The sequence below is a fragment of the Procambarus clarkii genome, chromosome 74 (assembly GCF_040958095.1).
Source record: "Procambarus clarkii isolate CNS0578487 chromosome 74, FALCON_Pclarkii_2.0, whole genome shotgun sequence".
NCBI lineage: Eukaryota > Metazoa > Arthropoda > Malacostraca > Decapoda > Cambaridae > Procambarus > Procambarus clarkii.
In genome coordinates this window covers 14,448,669-14,471,783 of record NC_091223.1, presented here as the reverse complement: position 1 = coordinate 14,471,783, position 23,115 = coordinate 14,448,669, and the positions used below count along the sequence as shown (strand labels likewise).

At 43.8% G+C, this 23,115-nt stretch overlaps 1 protein-coding gene across 1 annotated transcript; it reads right to left on the bottom strand.

Annotated features, from left to right (window-relative positions):
* Nucleotides 1–215: 215 nt before the first annotated feature.
* On the bottom strand, nucleotides 216–22,017 carry LOC123767341 (alkylglycerol monooxygenase). Its single transcript, XM_045756950.2, has 8 exons — nucleotides 21,282–22,017; nucleotides 11,196–11,323; nucleotides 9,312–9,463; nucleotides 8,364–8,633; nucleotides 5,235–5,386; nucleotides 4,604–4,738; nucleotides 3,367–3,480; nucleotides 216–1,143 (listed from the first exon to the last, which is right to left on the bottom strand). Exons 1-8 carry the CDS (start codon nucleotides 21,429–21,431, stop codon nucleotides 859–861), a joined length of 1,386 nt encoding a protein of 461 aa, XP_045612906.2. The 5' UTR covers nucleotides 21,432–22,017; the 3' UTR covers nucleotides 216–858.
* Nucleotides 22,018–23,115: the final 1,098 nt, after the last annotated feature.

Here is a 23,115-nt window from a genome sequence, read left to right as displayed (position 1 = left end):
TGATATTGCCAAGTGGACCAAGTGCCAGACCAACTGCCTGGCATGGTTGTCTTGTATTGCTGAGAACCCAGTTTGGATCTCCAAAAATGCCAAGTTAATTTTAAATGCCAGCACTGGCACAGTCATTCTCCAGCACCCAACTGGAGACAGAGAGCTAAAAGACTACCACAAGGATATTAAAAAACATTTACTGCTTGCACTGTTATTTAAAAACATTTACTGCTTGTACTGTTATTTAAAAACATTTACTGCTTGCACTGTTATTTAAAAACATTTACTGCTTGTACTGTTATTTAAACACATTTACTGCTTGCACTGTTATTTAAATACATTTACTGCTTGCACTGTTATTTAAACACATTTATTGCTTGCACTGTTATTAAACACATATACTGCTTGTACTATTATTTAAACACATTTATTGCTTGTACTGTTATGTAAACACATTTACTGTTTGCACTAACATTACAACATATTAACTGCTTGCACTAGTATTAAAACACATATACTGCTTATAGTATTATTAAAGCACATTTACTGCTTGCACTATTATTAAAACACATTTTAATGTATGAACTAGGAATAAAAACACAGTTACTGCTTGCAACAGTATTACAAACACAGTTACTGCTTGCAACAGTATTACAAACACAGTTACTGCTTGCAACAGTATTACAAACACAGTTACTGCTTGCAACAGTATTACAAACACAGTTACTGCTTGCAACAGTATTACAAACAGTTACTGCTTGCAACAGTATTACAAACACAGTTGCTGCTTGCAACAGTATTACAAACACAGTTGCTGCTTGCAACAGTATTACAAACACAGTTGCTGCTTGCAACAATATTAAAGAGTTACTTCTTGCAGGTGGCGGCGTTGAGGTTGTTGTACCCGGGATGGCCGAGTACCGTAGCGGGGCCGAGGCACCAGAGAGGAAGAGAGAGGGCGTAGAGCGTGGCCAGGTACGGGAGGAAGGAGGAGACGGGAGAAGGCAGCAGAAGGCACAGCAGGAGGCCAGAAGAGCATCGGGTCAGCTCCACAAGGCGAGTGTAAGGGGACCCATCATACACCATGCCCATGGCTGCCAGCCCGGCCACCACCACCGTACCGTACACAAACGCCTCCATGGGAGACCCACTCTGTATCACGCAAGATATTGTGTGTTACACCACCTGTCACTATCATTATATACACCACCTGTCACTATCATTATATACACCACCTGTCACTATCATTATATACACCACCTGTCACTATCATTATATACGCCACCTGTCACTATCATTATATACGCCACCTGTCACTATCATTATATACGCCACCTGTCACTATCATTACATACACCACCTGTCACTATCATTACATACACCACCTGTCACTATCATCACATACACCACCTGTCACTATCATCACATACACCACCTGTCACTATCATTACATACACCACCTGTCACTATCATTACATACACCACCTGTCACTATCATTACATACACCACCTGTCACTATCATTACATACACCACCTGTCACTATCATCACATACACCACCTGTCACTATCATTACATACACCACCTGTCATTATCATCACATACACCACCTGTCACTATCATTACATTACACCATCTGCCACGATCATCAACAAACCAAAAATATCCTCTTACTAACCTTTTAGTAAACATTAATATTTACCAGAATTAAGAAATAATGTGAACTCAGTTGTATACAGTTTCTTGAAGAATACTGTAAACTTCTTGGTGTACATAGCCTGAGTGTGGTAGCTGTGATCTTAACTAACATTAACTTTGCGTAATAGTGGCTCTAGGCATTGTATGTACTAGCTCCATCTATAAATCGATCAATTTATGTAAAATCTCTTGTATGTATGTACCTTACCTGAATAAACATTTTATAAACATAACATGCACATCTATTATAGACTAATAACTGTGGTGTTCTTTGCTATCCATTGTTCAGGAATGTATTTGTTTGTTCTGTACAGTTTGGAGTTCGTGGACCCTTGTGTTATTATATACACAATTTTCACCCAGGCCAGCAGTAGGGTATAGAGGCAGATGAGGGTGTGGCCAGGGGCTATAGAGGTAGGTGAGGGTGTGGCCAGGGGCTATAGAGGTAGGTGAGGGTGTGGCCAGGGGCTATAGAGGCAGGTGAGGGTGTGGGCAGGGGCTATAGAGGCAGGTGAGGGTGTGGGCAGGGGCTATAGAGGCAGGTGAGGGTGTGGCCAGGGGCTATAGAGGCAGGTGAGGGTGTGGCCAGGGGCTATAGAGGCAGGTGAGGGTGTGGGCAGGGGCTATAGAGGTAGGTGAGGGTGTGGCCAGGGGCTATAGAGGCAGGTGAGGGTGTGGCCAGGGGCTATAGAGGCAGGTGAGGGTGTGGCCAGGGGCTATAGAGGCAGGTGAGGGTGTGGCCAGGGGCTATAGAGGCAGGTGAGGGTGTGGCCAGGGGCTATAGAGGCAGGTGAGGGTGTGGCCAGGGGCTATAGAGGCAGGTGAGGGTGTGGCCAGGGGCTATAGAGGCAGGTGAGGGTGTGGCCAGGGTCTATAGAGGCAGGTGAGGGTGTGGCCAGGGGCTATAGAGGCAGGTGAGGGTGTGGCCAGGGGCTATAGAGGCAGGTGAGGGTGTGGCCAGGGGCTATAGAGGCAGGTGAGGGTGTGGCCAGGGGCTATAGAGGCAGGTGAGGGTGTGGCCAGGGGCTATAGAGGCAGGTGAGGGTGTGGGCAGGGGCTATAGAGGCAGGTGAGGGTGTGGCCAGGGTCTATAGAGGCAGGTGAGGGTGTGGCCAGGGGCTATAGAGGCAGGTGAGGGTGTGGGCAGGGGCTATAGAGGCAGGTGAGGGTGTGGCCAGGGTCTATAGAGGCAGGTGAGGGTGTGGCCAGGGGCTATAGAGGCAGGTGAGGGTGTGGGCAGGGGCTATAGAGGCAGGTGAGGGTGTGGCCAGGGGCTATAGAGGCAGGTGAGGGTGTGGCCAGGGGCTATAGAGGCAGGTGAGGGTGTGGCCAGGGGCTATAGAGGCAGGTGAGGGTGTGGCCAGGGGCTATAGAGGCAGGTGAGGGTGTGGCCAGGGGCTATAGAGGCAGGTGAGGGTGTGGCCAGGGGCTATAGAGGCAGGTGAGGGTGTGGGCAGGGGCTATAGAGGCAGGTGAGGGTGTGGCCAGGGGCTATAGAGGCAGGTGAGGGTGTGGCCAGGGGCTATAGAGGCAGGTGAGGGTGTGGCCAGGGGCTATAGAGGTAGGTGAGGGTGTGGCCAGGGGCTATAGAGGCAGGTGAGGGTGTGGGCAGGGGCTATAGAGGCAGGTGAGGGTGTGGGCAGGGGCTATAGAGGCAGGTGAGGGAAGAATACATACCGTAGGAGCAGTGAGGTGTCCTGTGAGGGTGAGAGCTGCCAGGAAGTGCAAAATAACATAGCAGTGAGTGAGAGTGGTGGCTCTCACTCTGCGGTACTCCCGGGAAACTGAGATCTGAAACACGTCATCATCTCAGGCATCAACTTGTCCTCTCAACTGTAATAGGTCGCGTTTTGTACGTTGTCGAAACGAACATTACAAATATAAGGTACTAACAAAAGAAAGAGCTCACACATAAGTACGTTTTCTATGCATCGGACTCTTCATTAGCCATTACTGGTAATTAGTAGTCGGTATTTATTAAATCCTAGTATGTATTTATTAAACAATGTCAATCTTTGATTATGTCAGTCTTTGACATAAGTCAATGACGTTATGTCATTTGACATTATGTCAATGACTTTAACATACATAATTTGACATGATTATGTCAATCTTTGACGTGCAGCTGAATGTTATTATTGTTTAGACAACTTTCGTTGGGCTTCTGAGTTCATAAATTGTTTAATATATGTAAACTAAGGCGCCATGATGGAGGAAAGATGAACAGGTTTCGTAGGCAGACACTTAGATGCTTGATGGATTCTTGCCCTGTGTAATCTCTTTCTTAAACTCCTGCCTCATAATTTTTTTTATTTGGTTTTGAGACCAAATTGTTTATGTAATCTTATTTATATTAATATATAATAATTACGGTAACACTTACCTATCAAGGATACAATAATTGTTACTGTGACATGTACGATATAGTTTGCTACTGCTGCTGTTACTTCTATAATTGTGTTTTAACAACCTCAAAAGTAGCAGCAGCAACAACTTCAGATTCAGTACTAAAAAAAAGTAGCAGCTATTTTTGTGGTGTTGCTGCAACAGCTGATAAGGGCAACTCCAGACCTGGGGCTAGATTCACGAAGCAGTTACGCAAACACTTACGAACCTGGGGCCAGATTCACGAAGCAGTTACGCAAACACTTACGAACCTGTACATCTTTTCTCAATCTTTGGCGGCTTTGTTTCCAATTATTAAACAGTTTATGAGCTCCGAAGCACCAGGAGGCTGTTTATAACACTAACAACAGTCGAATGGGAAGTTTTCATGCTTGTAAACTGTTTAATAAATGTAACCAAAGCCGTCAAAGATTGAGAAAAGATGTACACGTTCGTAAGTGCTTGCGTAACTGCTTTCATGAATCTGGCCCCAGTACACGAAGGCAGTGGCGTGCGTGTATATACTCACGTTGGGCTTGTCCTTGTCCCAGCCCGTCCAAGGGGACCCGGGCGTCCAACTGGGGCCCTTGACCAACGAGCACAGCCCTTCGCGCCAGCTGCCCATGGCCCAAGCTTTCTCCATTGCCAGCTTTAGGTAGAACACCTGCGGGAACAGAGACAAGGTACACAAGCGCTCGTACTCGAAGGTACTCAAGCGCTCGTACTCGAAGTGTAGCCTAGTTACTCTTGCCTGTTAAGTCTAGCCTAGCGAGTCTAGCCTAGTGTGTCTTACCTAGCAAGTCTTGTCTAGCAAGTCTTGTCTAGCAAGTCTTGTCTAGCAAGTTTGTCTAGCAAGTCTTGTCTAGCAAGTCTAGCTTAGTGAGTTTAGACTAGCACAAGGAACGTAAAATTAAATTGTCTCTTAATTACCAAATTTCTTGGTACCTTCTATCTGTTCACGGCATTACAAAATTCTACATAGTCTGTTTCCACCTTGTGCTCCCATTTTCGTACGCCATCCATACTTAACAGTCTGTCCTAATAATGTCCAACGAGAATTTTGTATATGGTACTCATGTCTCCCCTAACTCTATAATGTCTTCCAGCGAAGTATAAGCTTTAATTCCTGTAGCCGGTCCATAGTGGTTGTGAGGACTCACCTGGTGGTAGAGAGGGTTGTAGCTGTCAGGTTGGGTGAGAATACCATAGACGATCTCTTGATCCGGCAGCTCCTCCTGGAAGGTGCCGAAGAGACGGTCCCATAGGATAAGAATGCCACCGTAGTTCTTGTCTAGACAGTATAAGTTGCTTCCTGCGGTGAAGCAATACTCTCATTTTTATTTAATACCCAAATCAAAAACTTCATTTACAGCCTCTTAACACTATTTCTAAAGATAAATAATCAGGTAGATAATATTAAATATATTGGAATTTCGGTGTTGCTAAGGGATCGTACTGTTGGAGGCCTCTCACGCTGATTCTTAGAAGAAGCCTTACGGGATGGTGATCGTATGACAGATAACCTCTTAAACCAGCGGTAGATGATGCCGACCGCTCCTGGGGAATTTGATCAGACGGCGGGCAGGCAGGGCGCTTCCTAGGTAATATTATCCCCCACACACCATGCAACTCTTTTATGGTGGAGACCTGTCTGTATGGTGGAGACCTGTCTGTATGGTGGAGACCTGTCTATCTTGGAGACCTGTCTGTATGGTGGAGACCTGCCTATATGGTGGAGACCTGTCTGTATGGTGGAGACCTGCCTATATGGTGGAGACCTGTCTATATGGTGGAGACCTGTCTGTATGGTGGAGACCTGTCTGTATGGTGGAGACCTGTCTGTATGGTGGAGACCTGTCTGTATGGTGGAGACCTGCCTATATGGTGGAGACCTGTCTATATGGTGGAGACCTGTCTGTATGGTGGAGACCTGTCTGTATGGTGGAGACCTGTCTGTATGGTGGAGACCTGCCTATATGGTGGAGACCTGTCTGTATGGTGGAGACCTGTCTATATGGTGGAGACCTGTCTGTATGGTGGAGACCTGTCTATATGGTGGAGACCTGTCTATATGGTGGAGACCTGCCTGTATGGTGGAGACCTGCCTATATGGTGGAGACCTGCCTATATGGTGGAGACCTGCCTATATGGTGGAGACCTGCCTATATGGTGGAGACCTGTCTGTATGGTGGAGACCTGTCTGTATGGTGGAGACCTGCCTATATGGTGGAGACCTGCCTATATGGTGGAGACCTGCCTATATGGTGGAGACCTGTCTGTATGGTGGAGACCTGTCTATATGGTGGAGACCTGCCTATATGGTGGAGACCTGCCTATATGGTGGAGACCTGCCTATATGGTGGAGACCTGCCTATATGGTGGCGACGTGCCTATAAAGAGCTTCGGCTCTTTGGTTCCACCTCTCAACTGTCAATCAACCGGTGTACAGATTCCTGAGTGTGTGTTTAAAAGTTTAATCGCTAAGATTCTTTTTTTTTTAGATAATGTTGATCATGGATTTCAAAAGATGTTTGTTATAACTATTGTTCCAATTTGTTATTATTCATGGAGGATGGGTTGGGTGGTGTTTTAGCGTCTGAGGAGCTGGGCTTGGTCACAGTTCAATTGCCAAGGCCTCGACGAAAGAACTTGTAGCTGACTGAATTTAAAGTGTCCTCTTCTACCCTACTATGCAGAGGATCCAACACAGAATCAACCTCCGTTAACAGTCTCCGTGGTGTAGTGGTAAGACACTCGCCTGGCGTTCCGCGAGCGCTTTGTCATGGGTTCGTATCCTGGCCGGGGAGGATTTACTAGGCGCAATTCCTTAACTGTAGCCTCTGTTTAACGCAACAGTAAAATGTGTACTTGGATGAAAAAACGATTCTTCGCGGCGGGGATCGTATTCCAGGGACCATAGGATTAAGGACTTGCCCGAAACGCTACGCGTACTAGTGGCTGTACAAGAATGTAACAACTCTTGTATATATCTCAAAAAAAAAAAAAAAAAAAACGGGACAGTACGTCACTTTCGCCAGCCGCTTCCATTTTCTAGTACGATAATTGTCGGCCTTATGTAACGCATAGGAGCGCAATGCGACGTTCTTTCTAGGACAGGTTGCATGAAGAGGTAGACTTCACCTCCGCGTAGTCACTGATTGGTAATAGCACCGGTTCACTCTCCCACACCGGGCGCTCCATGCTGACGCAACATCGACAAGGTTAAATTAGTGTTGCCACAAGTTACAACCCCGCTCCTGTGCCAGGTAAGTCCACTACGGGCTCACCATAGCCCGTGCTACTTACCCCGCTCCTGTGCCAGGTAAGTCCACTCCGGGCTCACCATAGCCCGTGCTACTTGCCCCGCTCCTGTGCCAGGTAAGTCCACTACGGGCTGACCATACCCCCGTTGTGTGACGGTAGTGACCGGTGTGTGACGGTTGAGTGACCGGTGTGTGACGGTAGAGTGACCGGTGTGTGACGGTAGTGACCATTGTGTGACGGTAGTGACCGGTGTGTGACGGTTGAGTGACAGTATGAGAGCGAGGGCAGACAAAGCCAGAGCCGAGCAACAAGTGAGACACGATGGCGCCACCTGAGACCCTGGCAACTGGTGTGGACGCTCACCCCAGACATCGGGATCATCTTACTATCCTCCGTTAACAACGATCCTCCGCTAACAACGGCCATCATAAATTGCACAATTGCAAACGGTAAAGTTTAATGCGCAAAATATTGACGCCATGCTATGGGATCGAATCCTCGGACTCCCTATACTGTCATTTCCAAATTATAGTCTTGGGCCCAGATTCACGAAGCAGTTACGCAAGCACTTACGAACCTGTACATCTTTTCTCAATCTTTGGCGGCTTTGTTTACAATTATTAAACAGTTAATGAGCTCCGAAGCACCAGGAGGCTGTTTATAACAATAACAACAGTTGATTGGCAAGTTTTCATGCTTGTAAACTGTTTAATAAATGTAACCAAAGCCGTCAAAGATTGAGGAAAGATGTACAGGTTCGTAAGTGCTTGCGTAACTCTTTCGTCAGGTGCCAAAATTATGTATGTGTGTGTGTACTCACCTATTTATGCTTGCGGGGGTTGAGCTTTGGCTCTTTGGTCCCGTCTCTCGACTGTCAATCAACAGGTGTACAGGTTCCTGAGCCTACTGGGCTCTTATCATATCTACATTTGAAACTGTGTATGGCGTCAGCCTCCACCACGTACGTACGTGTGTGTGTGTGTGTGTGTGTGTGTGTCTGTGTGTGTGTCTGTGAGTGAACGTACCATGGTGGACACGGTGGTGGGCCGGGGAGTTGAAGACATACTGTAGAGGGCCGATGGTGCGGATTGCGTGCGTGTGGATCCAACACTGGAAGATAGTGTTGAACTGAGCGTGGGCCAACATGTGGGCGGGGTGCACGCCCAGCACGGCCAGGGGCACGTAGAACACCCACGAGAAGAGCCGCTGTAAGGGGGAGTGACGGAGCCCCACCGTCACCGTCAGGTTCTGGCTACTGTGATGAACTTGGTGAATCGCCCACAGTACCATGATCTCTGTACGAGGCACCAACCGTGCAAATATGTATAACTTGTACATATTTGCAAGTATGCACACGTATATGCATGCATGCATATACGTATATATGTACGCATGTATACGTATATATACGCATATACGTATATATATGCATGCAGTATATAATATTGAGTTTTAGAGTATGTAGGAACTTAGGTCATAGATAATGTAGAAACATATTGGTTAATTCTGTAAAAACGAAGGTGTTAGATTATATAAAGATAAAATAAAGCATTACAATTATATTATGAACAAATTTATAATAAAATCAATGATATATAACGAGTTAAATATACATATGAAAATGCAAAGAATCCCACAATTTCCCATAGCATTTGAGTACTAAACGGTTTGATTTAATTAATGACATTACAGTTAAGTTTACAAATAAAATAAGTACTACAGAACAGTGAAAATAAAAATAAGATACTTTATAAATGTATTTTTGATTTATTCTGCAGCCTAGCTACGTTAGGCTATATGGAACCCGCGCCACCTTAGACAAGTATATATGTGGTAATAATCTATAATATCTTGGATAGTATTATATAATATCTTGGATATTATGACCTACTCGGTAAAAAGGGAGCATTTTAATTAGTATATACCAGGCTAAATAGTACACTACTGCTACTAAAAAGACTACGGTAACTAACCATGATTGGCGCGATGAAGCCAGTAGTAGATCAAGTCGATCACAGTCACCAGGGTCACCATGGCCAGGAGGGAATTGCCCAATGAAGGAAGAAGGGCATAGTGTTGCCACACCCACGTGTATGTCCCGTACTCCAGACCACGCACGAACACCCTTTATATAAATTATATATATATATATATATATATATATATATATATATATATATATATATATATATATATATATATATATATATATATATATATATATATATATATATATATAGGAAAAGTGTCAACCACAGTTTGGTTGTTTAACCTGGTGAAGTTGGTACACAGTCTCCAGGTGCCATCCTGATTGAGCACCAGCATACATGCCGAGCCCCAAGAGCTGAGTGTTGGCATCCAGCTCTCGGTGCTCGGTGTCAGTTCAACACGGTCTCATCCGTCTCAACACGGATGAGACCGTGTTGAGGAAGTTAGTTCACTTCCTGTTGTATATGGTGACCTCTTTCTCTGGCGTCACCCGGTAAGGATGCATGCGGATGAGTGTGGAGGTCGGTGGGCTGACCATCGTCGCCGACGGCATTATTATTGTACCAGGGTGTCTGTTGCAACACCTGTAATCTAACTGACTTTCATTTTTCTTGTGTTCTGTGGCGCGTCAACCTGGGTGAAGGACTGAGTTGCTCCTGCGATAGGTGCTGCTTCTTGAGGAGTCGGCCAAGTATCACTGTGTGTGCAGGTAAACTGGCAATCTATCTCTCTAGTAATGTCTGTTGGTTTGTGTTTGTGTTAGTGTGGAGGTCAGATGCTTGTCGTTAGCCTCACCCAACTTTGCAAATGGAAGGGGCGGACGTATGCTGGTCGGGGTCAATCCAATTAGTCCTATTACGTCCATTGTGCTGTGTGGTATACATACTGGCTATGTGTCCGCTATACTGAGCTATACACATGGGCTATGTGTCTACTATTCTATAAGATATTTAAGAGGGTGGAGTTCGGGCCTAATAGTGACCATCTCCCACGTAATCAGTGAAAGGTGGCTGGCAAAGTCCACAGATTTATGAGACAGATTTGTGATGTTTGAAGAGAGAGAGGGAGGGGGGGGGAGAGGATATTTGAAAAAAAGGGGGAGATGGGTGGAAAGGAGGGGAAGAGGGGAGAAGAGGAGATTGGTAGATAGGGGAGATTAGGAGACAGGAGATGTTGGGGGGAGAAAAATAGAGAGGAATAAATTGGAAGAGAGGGTGGAAAGGGAAGTAGAAGAGGAGACAGGGAGAGGGGGAGATCTTGGGGAGGGGAAGAAAGAGTGTGTTTTAGTTCAGTTCACTTATTATGCACCCCATACCCATCCCGTTGGCGGTAGTGGACCCATTACCCATCCTATGGGCGTTAGTGGAAAGGGTTACAGAGGCACTTATAATAATGAGCTCAGAAACTGAACCCCAAAATTCATTTGGGGGTTCGTTAAGCAAGTCTAAGCAAGTTATAGACTTGATAAGCTAGTTACACAGTTAAATTAATTATTATATCAACAATGGATTCGAGCCCGAACACAAGTATAGAAGCTAGTTCCATAATTTGATTTGCTTATCCTGCGTTAAAAAGCTACAGTCACCCATATTTACTACCAGTTAGTAAACTGCAGATATTCGGTTAAAAATTCTTGTAGCACAATTTTTAATTAAAGAATTATACATGTCTTGAACATATGTTATTAGGCTGTTTCTAAATTCTACGATTTATTTCCACATTCAGTTACATATAGCGAAGTGAGAATAAATACTAACAGTTTGCACTTGGTCGAATTGTTTATCATATAAATATGTTGTTATTATTATTATTATTATTATTATTATTATTATTATTATTATTATTATTATTATTACAACTCATCTTACTTGGTGACTTCGAAGAGGGTGGCGTGGAGAAGGGAGACGACGTTGTCGTGAAGGACGGGAAGGCGCGCCCCTTGGAGCCACAGTGCCAGGTACTCCACCACCGTCAACCACATCACCCACCACACGCTCTGACGACACCACACAACTCCGAGTTACACTCCATACTACTCTATTGTGCAGCCTGCGGTTAACACATACACGTGTGTGTGTGTGTGTGTGCTTACAAGCCAGGTGTGTGTTTGGTTAACACACACGTGAATCTCCAAGCTATAGGGGCCCATGATTTGGGAAATAAATAAATTCCGTGAAACACGGGACATAATTATGTTGATTGCCTTTAAATTTTGCATTACGTGGTGAGTCCGAGACACTCTTAAGGCTGTTTGATGGGATCGAACCCCCGTTCCTTGACTCTCCCAGACGTAATGAAATGAGATGGAACCCTCACCGTGGACTCTGCAGACACATACATTACCACTAGATCAAATACATTTGAACCACAGATCAAATACCGTCTCATACAAAGATCTGTTATTGTTAAATAATTTATAATGAAGTATTGCACGAATATTCAATATTATCTTTGTGTTAATGTGATAGTCTAGGTTGTGGCACGGTCACCAAACCAGTAATTGGCCAGACTCGAGCGTGTTTAACCGGCTGAGTGACTGTAGCAAACGTGGTGTGTGTGTGTGTACTCACCTAATTGTACTCACCTAATTGTGCTTGCGGGGGTTGAGCTTTGGCTCTTTGGTCCCGCCTCTCAACTGTCAATCAACTGGTGTACAGATTCCTGAGCCTACTGGGCTCTATCATATCTACATTTAAAACTGTGTATGGAGTCAGCCTCCACCACATCACTTCCTAGTGCATTCCATTTATTAACTGCTCTGACACTGAAAAAATTCTTTCTAACGTCTCTGTGGCTCATCTGGGTACTAAGTGTGTGTGTGTGTGTGTGTGTGTGTGTGTGTGTGTGTGTGTGTGTGTGTGTGTGTGTGTGTGTGTGTGTGTGTGTGTGTGGCCGGTGTGTGGGATAGTACACGGAGTGGCCTGAGGAGCCAGTCTAAGACACCACTAAACCTCGGACCCATCCCCGCACGCTAGCCTGGCCAGGTATCAGGTGTCACGCGCCACTCACCATCCCTCACCACTCATGGTGACGAAGGCGGTGATGGAGGGAGTACTTGCCTAGCATCATTTGCCTATCAGTGTTTACCGCGGCGTGACATCTAGCTCTGTATGCCCCACCATCCCAGTGTGGTGGGGGACTAGGCAGTGGGTAAGGCAGTTCCCCAGTGTGGGGGGGGGGGGGACCCAGTGTGGGGGGGGACCCAGTGTGGTGGGACCAGTGTGGTGGGACCCAGTGTGGGGGGGGGGACCAGGGTTGCCACAGTCAAAGCAACAACACGCCACAATGCCCGAGATGAAGGCGGCGGTGCGCACTGGACGCCCCAAAGCCTCCCTCCGCTCACTATGTCACGATTACAACGTGCTTGGTACCTTCTTGTAGAGTTCTTGTAGAGCTTATTCTTGTAGAGAACACCACAACACAACTACCATCTCCTGGTTGTTGTTGTCTTGTCCGTAAATCTATTTAGCAATTTCAGTTCTTCGTTTTATATATATATATATATATATATATATATATATATATATATATATATATATATATATATATATATATATATATATATATATATATATATATATATATGCAAACAAGCCTGAATGGTCCCCAGGACTATATACAACTGAAAACTCACACCCCAGAAGTGACTCGAACCCATACTCCCACAACTGGTATGTACAGGGACGCCTTAATCCGCTTGACCATCACGACCGGACATAAGGAAGTGATAGCCGAGGCTATATGAACCACTTCCCCGCCGGCACTCGGATGGTAATCTTGGGCATAGCAAATTTTATATGTCGTACCTAGTAGCCAGAACGCACTTCTCAGCCTAATATGTAAGACCAAATTTGCCTAATAAGCCAAGTTTTCCTGAATTAATATATTTTCTCTAATTTTTTTCTTATGAAATGATAAAGCTACCCATTTCATTATGTATAAGGTCAATTTTTTTATTGGAGTTAAAATTAACGTAGATATATGACCGAACCTAACCAACCCTACCTAACCTAACCTAACCTATCTTTATAGGTTAGGTTAGGTTAGGTAGCCGAAAAAGTTAGGTTAGGTTAGGTAGGTTAGGTAGTCGAAAAACAATTAATTCATGAAAACTTGGCTTACTAAGCAAATTTGGCCTTGCATAGTAGGCTGAGAAGTGAGTTCTGGCTACTAGGTACGACATATATATATATATATATATATATATATATATATATATATATATATATATATAATATATTATTTTTTTTGAGAGAGAGGGGGAAGGAGATGGTGAAAGAGGAGAGGTGGTTGGGGGTTGTGGGTGTCGGAAAATCCGACACCATTTAATATATCATACAGATAATAGCTGTATTACCAACAAGTTACCCATAGAAAACGTAACTTGTAGTGGAATTACCGTCTATAGAAAACGGGATATCATCACCACATACTATTATAATTCACCAGCTATTCTGCTGGGAATTATTCTTAAATACATAAGTCTTTGGACTTTACCATCATAAAAACATCTTATATAAATTAACTTAATTATCAATATTAAAGTAGAGTAAATGTGACCCTTCTATCACGTTCTGAAATCTGGACAATGTAAGCCAGGCGTCAGAGTGAGAAGGAGGGCAGCTGTTGTTATTGAGACCAGAGGCTCACACGGGAGCAAATTCGGCTCCTGTTAAATTTACTTGGACGTAGTGTTATGGAACCCAAAGGTGTACCATTGTCAACACGCTGTCTACAAATACAAGTTAAGTGTCTATCCGAAACCCGTTTATCATTCATTTATGGCCATTAATGTCAGGATATAGGGTGGCCCGGTTAGATCGCGAAATCGCCTCAAACTAAAGGTAATTAAGCCAGGTCTTCATGTTCCATGTACTGTATAGTGTTTTCTCTGATATAGCTTGTTATATATAGGATTCTGGCTTCACAGTTAGCGCCCTTTTGACAGGTCAAGTCGAGGATGCAAGATTTGTGCACCAGTTACTGGGTGATATGGAAGCTACCTCAAAGAGGATAATTTGGTGTCTACACCCTAGTTATACCTGGTGGACTAACCTGCTGTACTATAAGATAAGGAACCTCTTCAATGTATGTAGTTACTGTAGTTTGATTGGCTGCATACATATAAATATAAACCCCCCTAATGTGTAGAGGATCGATTTGTGAGATTATGAGATTATTGCAGAAATACAGTCCACTTATCATTATACAAATTGCTATCGAAGTATATAAATTAACGTAAATATAAATTCATATAAATTAAATAAATATAAATCTCACAGGTCGGTTCCCACATTATTTGGTCCTTCGAACCGGATTATTCGGTCCTTTGAACCCACATTTGGTCATCTTAGTACCGGATGAACCAGTTAACCAGTGGATTCATTAAATATACTAGTGCAGTGTTATTTAAACAAAGCCAGCCAGTCATAGACAGCGGCGTTGCCTCGTGGGAGCTCAGGAGCCTCCCTCAGCCCAGTTCAGCTTCGTCAGCGGTTTCATGCACACCCACAGATATTTGGTGGCGTGTTATTTCGTGAAATGACAGCGCTAATATAGAAGCCAGCCTAATTAGTGACTGTGTCTTCGCGATATTGTTCACGGATTTCGTGGTGTTACATTTCGCGAGAGATTATCCACGAATTTTGTGGACTTTATTTCGCGAGGTCACTAATAACATTTAATACTTCTAGATAATATTAGAAGTTTCATAGAGGCTAATTAAGAGGCTATTAACAATAATTGTGTATATTATTTCTCCAAAATAGAGAATTATTTAATATATATTGCACTAGTGATCACAGTATAATATTTACTAATTGCCAACCCACAACAGGGTAGGATATTACCACTGACTAGTTGAACTATTATTGTTCATCCTAGTCCCATTATTACTATAGTCAGTTGTACTATATTGAACAACCTAACACCATTAATGAATGGTCCAGACCCTATTTTGGGTGTAATTTTTATCAACTCGAGTTGAGTTGTATATATAATAAATTACTTATGATCATTACACCTTTGAGTGATTAATTAGTGTCTCTACCATCCTAGGGTGATATAGAAGAGCTAACCTAAAGGTACTTCCAGTGACACTGGTTTATCACTCAAATCATTAGTGTGTATGATTGTATATATATATAATGTGTATTAATTTTAAGTGCTAACCTCTAGTAGAGGTAGGATTATTGCCTAGTGAGTGCAGAAATTTACCCTAGGCTACCATTAGAGCTTGTTCAGTATTATGAGCAGCCCAAGTACAAGTCCCACAAGGCTTCACCAACTAGCCAGTATGGATAATGCAAGGAGAATGAAAAGAACCCTTGCAGGTCTTAAAGGCCACTTAACAAGACAGATCAAGAAATGTGAAGATTTGTCACAACAATCAACAGTTGATTATGCTGACCTGGAAAGCTATTATCAAGCAGCTGCAGGTAAATTTGAGCAAATCAAATGTCAAATAGCAACATATGTGGCTGAACTTGCCAACACCAATTTATCAGAAACAGAAATAGACGACATTATGGTTGATCTTGCGAATTATGAAGATCACACCCAGGCCACGTTACAGCCTTATGTCAAATTAATTGCCCAGAACAAGGCAACAACAACATCAACAGTTGCATCTAATACGAGTCAAGCAGAAGCTCGACTCCCTCCAATTAATTTACCCACTTTCTCAGGAAAAGATGAGGAAGATTGGGACGAATTTTGGAACAAATTCGTTGACCTTGTAGACTCAAAACAATCTTTACCAAAGAGTAGTAAATTCTCTTATTTGCAAGGCCAATTATCAGGTGAGGCTAAAACAGTAGTATCCCATCTGAGATTAACTAATGACGGCTATGATCTGGCAGTAAAACTCCTCAAGGATAATTATGCTGATCCAGAAGTAAGAACATCACATTTAGTTCATGAGCTGTTGCATTTATCCCCACCGGAGGCTTCAGCTGATTCACTCCAAGTCTTCAAGCTGGAGGTAGAATCATTGATCAATGCCCTCAGCCTGACAGCAGATACAAACGGGGCTGAGTGGGTCTTGAAAATAATTGTCCAGGAGAAAATACCTAGGGACATATTGAGACAAATAAGTGCTCATTACAATAAAAGTATCTTATCCATGAATGAAATATCTGAAGGTTTAAAGTCAGTAGTTCATCAATTACGAACACATGACAAATTAAAACCACCAAGTAAACCCTCAGAAACCAATAATAGTAAATTACAGAGTACCAAAGGTACTCCAAATCAATCTAGACAATATAATTCAACACCAAAGTGGAACAGTGGCAGTGTGGGCGTATATGCAGTGGGACCCTCCAAGCCTATAGTTACTGTGTCACCCAAGAACGTGACACCAAAGGGTACTGGAAGCTATGGAACATGTTTGTTCTGCAATGAGAAACATTCAATGTACCACTGCCCTAATTTTCCTGATAGTGACGCCCGTGTTGAGCGACTCAAAGATTTGCAACATTGCACGAGGTGCCTCAGGAAACATAACATCAACGACTGTGAGACCCAATTACACACCTGTAATAGGTGTAACAAAGGTCAGCACCATGCAGCATTATGCAGAGACACCAAAACAACGTCTCCAAACCCCAAGGTGGAAGATAGCATTCCCACCTCAGTACAGTACTGCAAGGTGCAACCAACAAAGAGTGTCCAATCGGCAAAGTCTAAAGGTAATACGACTTTGCCTACTGCCCAAATTACCATCCTGAATAAGAGGGCCAAGGTCCATACCCGTGGGTTGTTTGACCAAGGATCCCAGAGAACATATATCACTAAAAAGTTGGCAGATGAATTACAATTAAGGCCTGTAGCCCAGATGTCATTCAACATCTCAGGGTTTGTAACAGATGCAGGACCTCAAGTCTACCAGGTGGTACAACCATCAGTACGCTTAGGCAGGTACGTCTGTCGAGTACAAGCCATTGTGGTGGACAAAATACCAGTAGACCTACAAGTTCAAGGTCTGAGAGCAACAGCCAAATTCCTGAGAAATAGAGGAATAAAATTGGCAGATAATATTAAGTCTGATCACCTCACCGACTTCGGTCTCCTTGTAGGGACAGACTATTGCCATCGATTCATCGGTAGCCCTACTAAATATCAGGGTATAACCATGTTAAACTCTGCAGGAGGTAAATTACTCTCAGGCCCAGTATCAAGCCTGAGGAGACCTATGCCTGCAGATAAACAATACCAGTAGAAACCTAAATTTGTCAGCTGATTATATTTCTCCAGTAGCATTATACTAAGGAGATTACAGCTGACTATAGCATCAGACGTTGATGTTAGTATCATCATTTAAAGCTGAAGATGAGTTCATGAGGCCTCAGTGGCAAATCAATGAACAGTAGCCTAAAACAGCTACAAGTCACTGCGACCAATGTCACTGAACCCACTGCAGTCTCAGAACCATACTTTACTTTAATGATGAGCTATTCAATCCTCTGAATCAATTAACTGAATTAAACCCCAATAAATCTGATGACTGATTTGATACATTTATTATTTAATCAAGATGTATTCCATGGGCCTCAGTGTTTATATATCAGTGACCAGTTACCTGAACAAACTTCAAGTTATATCTAATGTCACTGATCTCACTGCAGTCCCTGAATCATACTTGACTGTAGTACTTGATCACATTCAGTCTTCTGGGTTAAATAATAAGTAATAAGGCTTGAATATTAGCCTTTCAAGAGTTGACAGGGAAATGAAATCGCATTAGACTTCTAACCCCTACAACTCTAGTACGGGACATCCGTCCTGTACGAACAGACACAAATGTGTGATTACTAACTACTAACATCAAATTAATCTAATAATTCGAAGGAGGAGTATCGGTGTTCGTCTGTTCTAAATAGGACTTCGACCCGTGAGCAGCCCCCTGGGGAATTATGTCGGAAAATCCGACACCATTTAATATATCATACAGATAATAGCTGTATTACCAACAAGTTACCCATAGAAAACGTAACTTGTAGTGGAATTACCGTCTATAGAAAACGGGATATCATCACCACATACTATTATAATTCACCAGCTATTCTGCTGGGAATTATTCTTAAATACATAAGTCTTTGGACTTTACCATCATAAAAACATCTTATATAAATTAACTTAATTATCAATATTAAAGTAGAGTAAATGTGACCCTTCTATCACGTTCTGAAATCTGGACAATGTAGGCCAGGCGTCAGAGTGAGAAGGAGGGCAGCTGTTGTTATTGAGACCAGAGGCTCACACGGGAGCAAATTCGGCTCCTGTTAAATTTACTTGGACGTAGTGTTATGGAACCCAAAGGTGTACCATTGTCAACACGCTGTCTACAAATACAAGTTAAGTGTCTATCCGAAACCCGTTTATCATTCATTTATGGCCATTAATGTCAGGATATAGGGTGACCCGGTTAGATCGCGAAATCGCCTCAAACTAAAGGTAATTAAGCCAGGTCTTCATGTTCCATGTACTGTATAGTGTTTTCTCTGATATAGCTTGTTATATATAGGATTCTGGCTTCACAGTTAGCGCCCTTTTGACAGGTCAAGTCGAGGATGCAAGATTTGTGCACCAGTTACTGGGTGATATGGAAGCTACCTCAAAGAGGATAATTTGGTGTCTACACCCTAGTTATACCTGGTGGACTAACCTGCTGTACTATAAGATAAGGAACCTCTTCAATGTATGTAGTTACTGTAGTTTGATTGGCTGCATACATATAAATATAAACCCCCCTAATGTGTAGAGGATCGATTTGTGAGATTATGAGATTATTGCAGAAATACAGTCCACTTATCATTATACAAATTGCTATCGAAGTATATAAATTAACGTAAATATAAATTCATATAAATTAAATAAATATAAATCTCACAGGTCGGTTCCCACAGTGGGAGATCGAAGGATAGGGAAAGAGATGGGAGGGGGAAAAGGGAATGGGGAAAAAAAAGAGATATCCCAAATACATACACACACACACACAATGTAGATATGATAGAGCCCAATAGGCTCAGGAATCTGTACACCAGTTGATTGACGGTTGAGAGGCGGGACCAAAGAGCCAGAGCTCAACCCCCGCAAGCACAATTAGGTGAGTACAATTAGGTGAGTACACACACACACGCGCGCGCGCGCGCGCCAGGGGTCCGTTCATCAACAGTGCTGGTATTCTGGGAACTACTCCAGCGATCGTCTGGCGTAGCACAACACCATCAGATATGCACCGGCATATCTGCAATATACCAGATGCACCGGCATGTTTATAAACCCAGCGGCCGGGTTTTCTTCCTATTCGGGGGTGTTGTGGTACCATACTGCTAGGATGGTACGGCCACTCAAACGGTGAGTGCCGCTGCCCTATAAACTCGCCCCTCGACGCTAAATTAAAACAATAATATAGATATATATGAAGGAGTTAGAAATACATGAGCTCCAGGGTCAACAAATCCACGGTGACTCCCATATTGATGAAACCCTGTGCCGAAATTACGAGGTACGAATGGGCGGACGAGGACGAGTACGTGGACGAAGTACAAGTGGGCGGACGAGGAAGAGTGAGCGGACGCTTGACTTGCTTGCTATCCCATATCAACCCATGTAATCACCTGCCCGACGATGTAATGAACACCAAGATAGTGTTTCAAAATCCTTAACAATAACGAGGGTGAAGGACCATCAGGTCAAGCCACTTCGTCACTGACAACTCAATCCGCTACTCCCCCTGAGAAATTAAATTTGGAGACCCCATGAAAAACTCTACCAAACGTTGTCAAGCACTCACAGATAAGCGTTGCCAAGCACTCACAAGATTCTAATCAGCTTTATACAGTTCACGGAACAGATGAGATTTGTTCACATACTGACAATGTAAACAATAGGCTGTGAATCATCAACCAATCCACACAGCGCCGTGAAACATAACAAGGATAGATCTTCACAAGGTCCACCATGGCTGTCTTACCAACTCTCTGTAAACCACAGGAAAAATACCTGTTCTCCCTGGTACTAAACTCGTGGAATTACCCACTGGCCGAAGCCGTCAGCCCGAGGACACTGGCAGTACAATACACAGCTGGAAAAACTAAAAGTGTGTGGTAATCCTCTGAAGCCATCCTATCCTAGTCAAGGCCGCTGGAGACATTAACCAACAGGAAAATACACAAAAATACCTCGGGAATCTGTACACCAGTGGACTGACAGTTGAGAGGCGGGACCAAAGAGCCAAAGCTCAACCCCCGCAAGTACAAACATATTTGTTTACACAAAACTCATAAGCTTTGGGTCGTGAATATGAGCATGTAATACTCAAGAGGCCCTGGGTACCTTCTCCCAAAGAATGCTGGTTCTTAAACAGTCCTAGAATAGAGTACCATGCCGTGTTATTTTGCCCTCCCTCGGCTATGATGTCTGCCTTCTCGACTCACAATGGTGGGTTCGATTCCCGGGCGGGACAGAAGCGGTTGAGCACGTTTCATTTCAACTAATGTCTCTGTTCACCTAGCAGTAACTAGGTACCCAAGAATCAGACAAGTGTTATGGGGTTGCATCCTGGGGAGAGTTCGACCACGGCGGGATGGGGTATGCCACTGTATAAGAACAAATAATATATATAGACAAGCTTCCTGTCCCCTACAAAACGAATTACTGTTATTATCAATCTCTGGTGTTTCTGACCACTTCTACCAGGATCCTGCCTCTGTGAGGATGTCTTTGGCACAACAATAATCTACCCTCCGATGAGCATTGCCTAAGATAATCTACCCTCCGATGAACGTGGCCTAAGATAATCTACCCTCCAATGAGCATTGCCTAAGATAATCTACCCTCCAATGAGCTCGGCCTAAGATAATCTACCCTCAAATGAGCACGGCCTAAAGGAAGTAGTTGGCCAGGGTGACGAAGGCCTCGGAGGGCGAGGTGAAGGAGGAGCTGCTTACCTTCATCATGTAGTTGGGGACGCCGCCGGGGTCCTCGACGGCGGCGACGCCAATCCAAGAGCTGCCGTTCTCGGCCGGGGCCTGGCTGGCCGTCAGGAAAAAGGGCGCGACCTGACTCAGAACGGCCTCCAGCTCTGCCCATTTGGCCATCTCGTACTGGCTCACAGCGCGATGTTAGATGGGTGGCGATGTGTGGTGGTGATTGGTATATGGTGCGATAGTAGTAGGAGGGCCGCTTGGTGAGGAGCTATAGTAGCGGGTGGTGCATAGTGACGTGGTTGGTGGAGGAGTGTCAGGTGTGTGCAAGAACTTGGCAGTGTGTGTGTGAGAGAGAGAGTGATCACGTGACGCTGTCAGTGGTTGTGGGGTAGGAGGAGTTTATATACGCTGCCTTCCTTACCGATCTCCTTATACTCATAACAAGAGCGGTATAAGCTCATATTATACTCATCTACTTCACTTTCATCTCATCTTCACATGGAAGTCATTTGATGTGTGCTTTTTTGGGGTTTGTAAAAAAAATATCATCACCGATCTTCGTCCCCATGAAAATGCCACCAAGATCCCTTCCGTCTCAGTATGTCGGGTTGATACCTGGTTGATGGGGTTCTGGGAGTTCTTCTACTCCCCAAGCCCGGCCCGAGGCCAGGCTTGACTGGTGAGAGTTTGGTCCACCAGGCTGTTGCTTGGAGCGGCCCCCAGGCTCACATACCCACCACAGCCCGGTTGGTCCGGGCTGTGGTGGGTATGTGGGCCTGCGGACCGCAACAAAAGCAACTTTATTGTACAAAGCAACTTTATTCTACAAAAACAACTTTATTGTACACAAGGTAAATTCATGTAAATAAAATCAACTTTCTGGTGTGTAGTGAGCAGGTGGTGAATGTGCTGTGGTCATTTCATTTACGACTTTTTAACTACCGCGAACGTCTCAGTCCTCCCATCTTCAGTTTTTATATTAGCGAGTGCAAATACCTAAAATAAACAAGTGGGGCCGCACGACAAGTAAAACAAATAAACAAGTGGGGCCAATAATATATACAACCCAGCTGATGAAATCAAAGCCAAATATATCAGTACTTACTTATGAGTACTCACCTATCAGTGCCTATATACGGGACGAAAGATCTTATATATATGCCCTGAGTTCTATAAGGGGTATATACCCATCGCGTTATAATTGAACTATAGCCTATGCCGAAATCACTTTTGTGTATTAGCGACTTTATTTAATATACAATTTCTATAACAACTCATTACCCACTATATCATGTTCTATATATTTTTTTTGTAATAAAATTATTATTATTATTATTATTATTAACCTTATTGAGTGATGATTACTGTCCGAAGTTATTCAAGGTCACATGATACTTGCCATTTCTTCAGTAACAAAGCAACGGGTTATTACTTTATTTTTCGCAATTTGCTCCTTGTATGAGCCGTTGCTTGACAACGGAGACGGACAGCTCCATTGATGACGGAGCCGTAATGACACCAGCTGAGTGCTGGGCAAATGATATTGCGTGTCACTTGGTAACACGCAATGTGTTATTCATGGACAGTTGGGACACAGTGTTTCTTGTTGCCCCAAAGTATATATGTAATTTGTGTTTCCTGCTAGGATTCCCTGTGTGTGTTGTGGGGTTGTGTTTCCTGCTAGGGTTCCCTGTGTGTGTTGTGGGGTTGTGTTTCCTGCTAGGGTTCCCTGTGTGTGTTGTGGGGTTGTGTTTCCTGCTAGGGTTCCCTGTGTGTGTTGTGGGGTTGTGTTTCCTGTTAGGGTTCCCTGTGTGTGTTGTGGGGTTGTGTTTCCTGCTAGGGTTCCCTGTGTGTG

Excerpts from the sequence above, each read along its gene's own strand:
- LOC123767341 (XM_045756950.2), bottom strand. The coding sequence starts at position 21,431 with ATGGCCAAATGGGCAGAGCTGGAGGCCGTTCTGAGTCAGGTCGCGCCC. Across the intron at positions 9,464-11,195 it reads ACCCTCTTCGAAGTCACCAA|GGTGTTCGTGCGTGGTCTGG; the intron begins GTAAGATGAGTT and ends ATTTATATAAAG. Across the intron at positions 1,144-3,366 it reads GACACCTCACTGCTCCTACG|AGTGGGTCTCCCATGGAGGC; the intron begins GTATGTATTCTT and ends TGCGTGATACAG.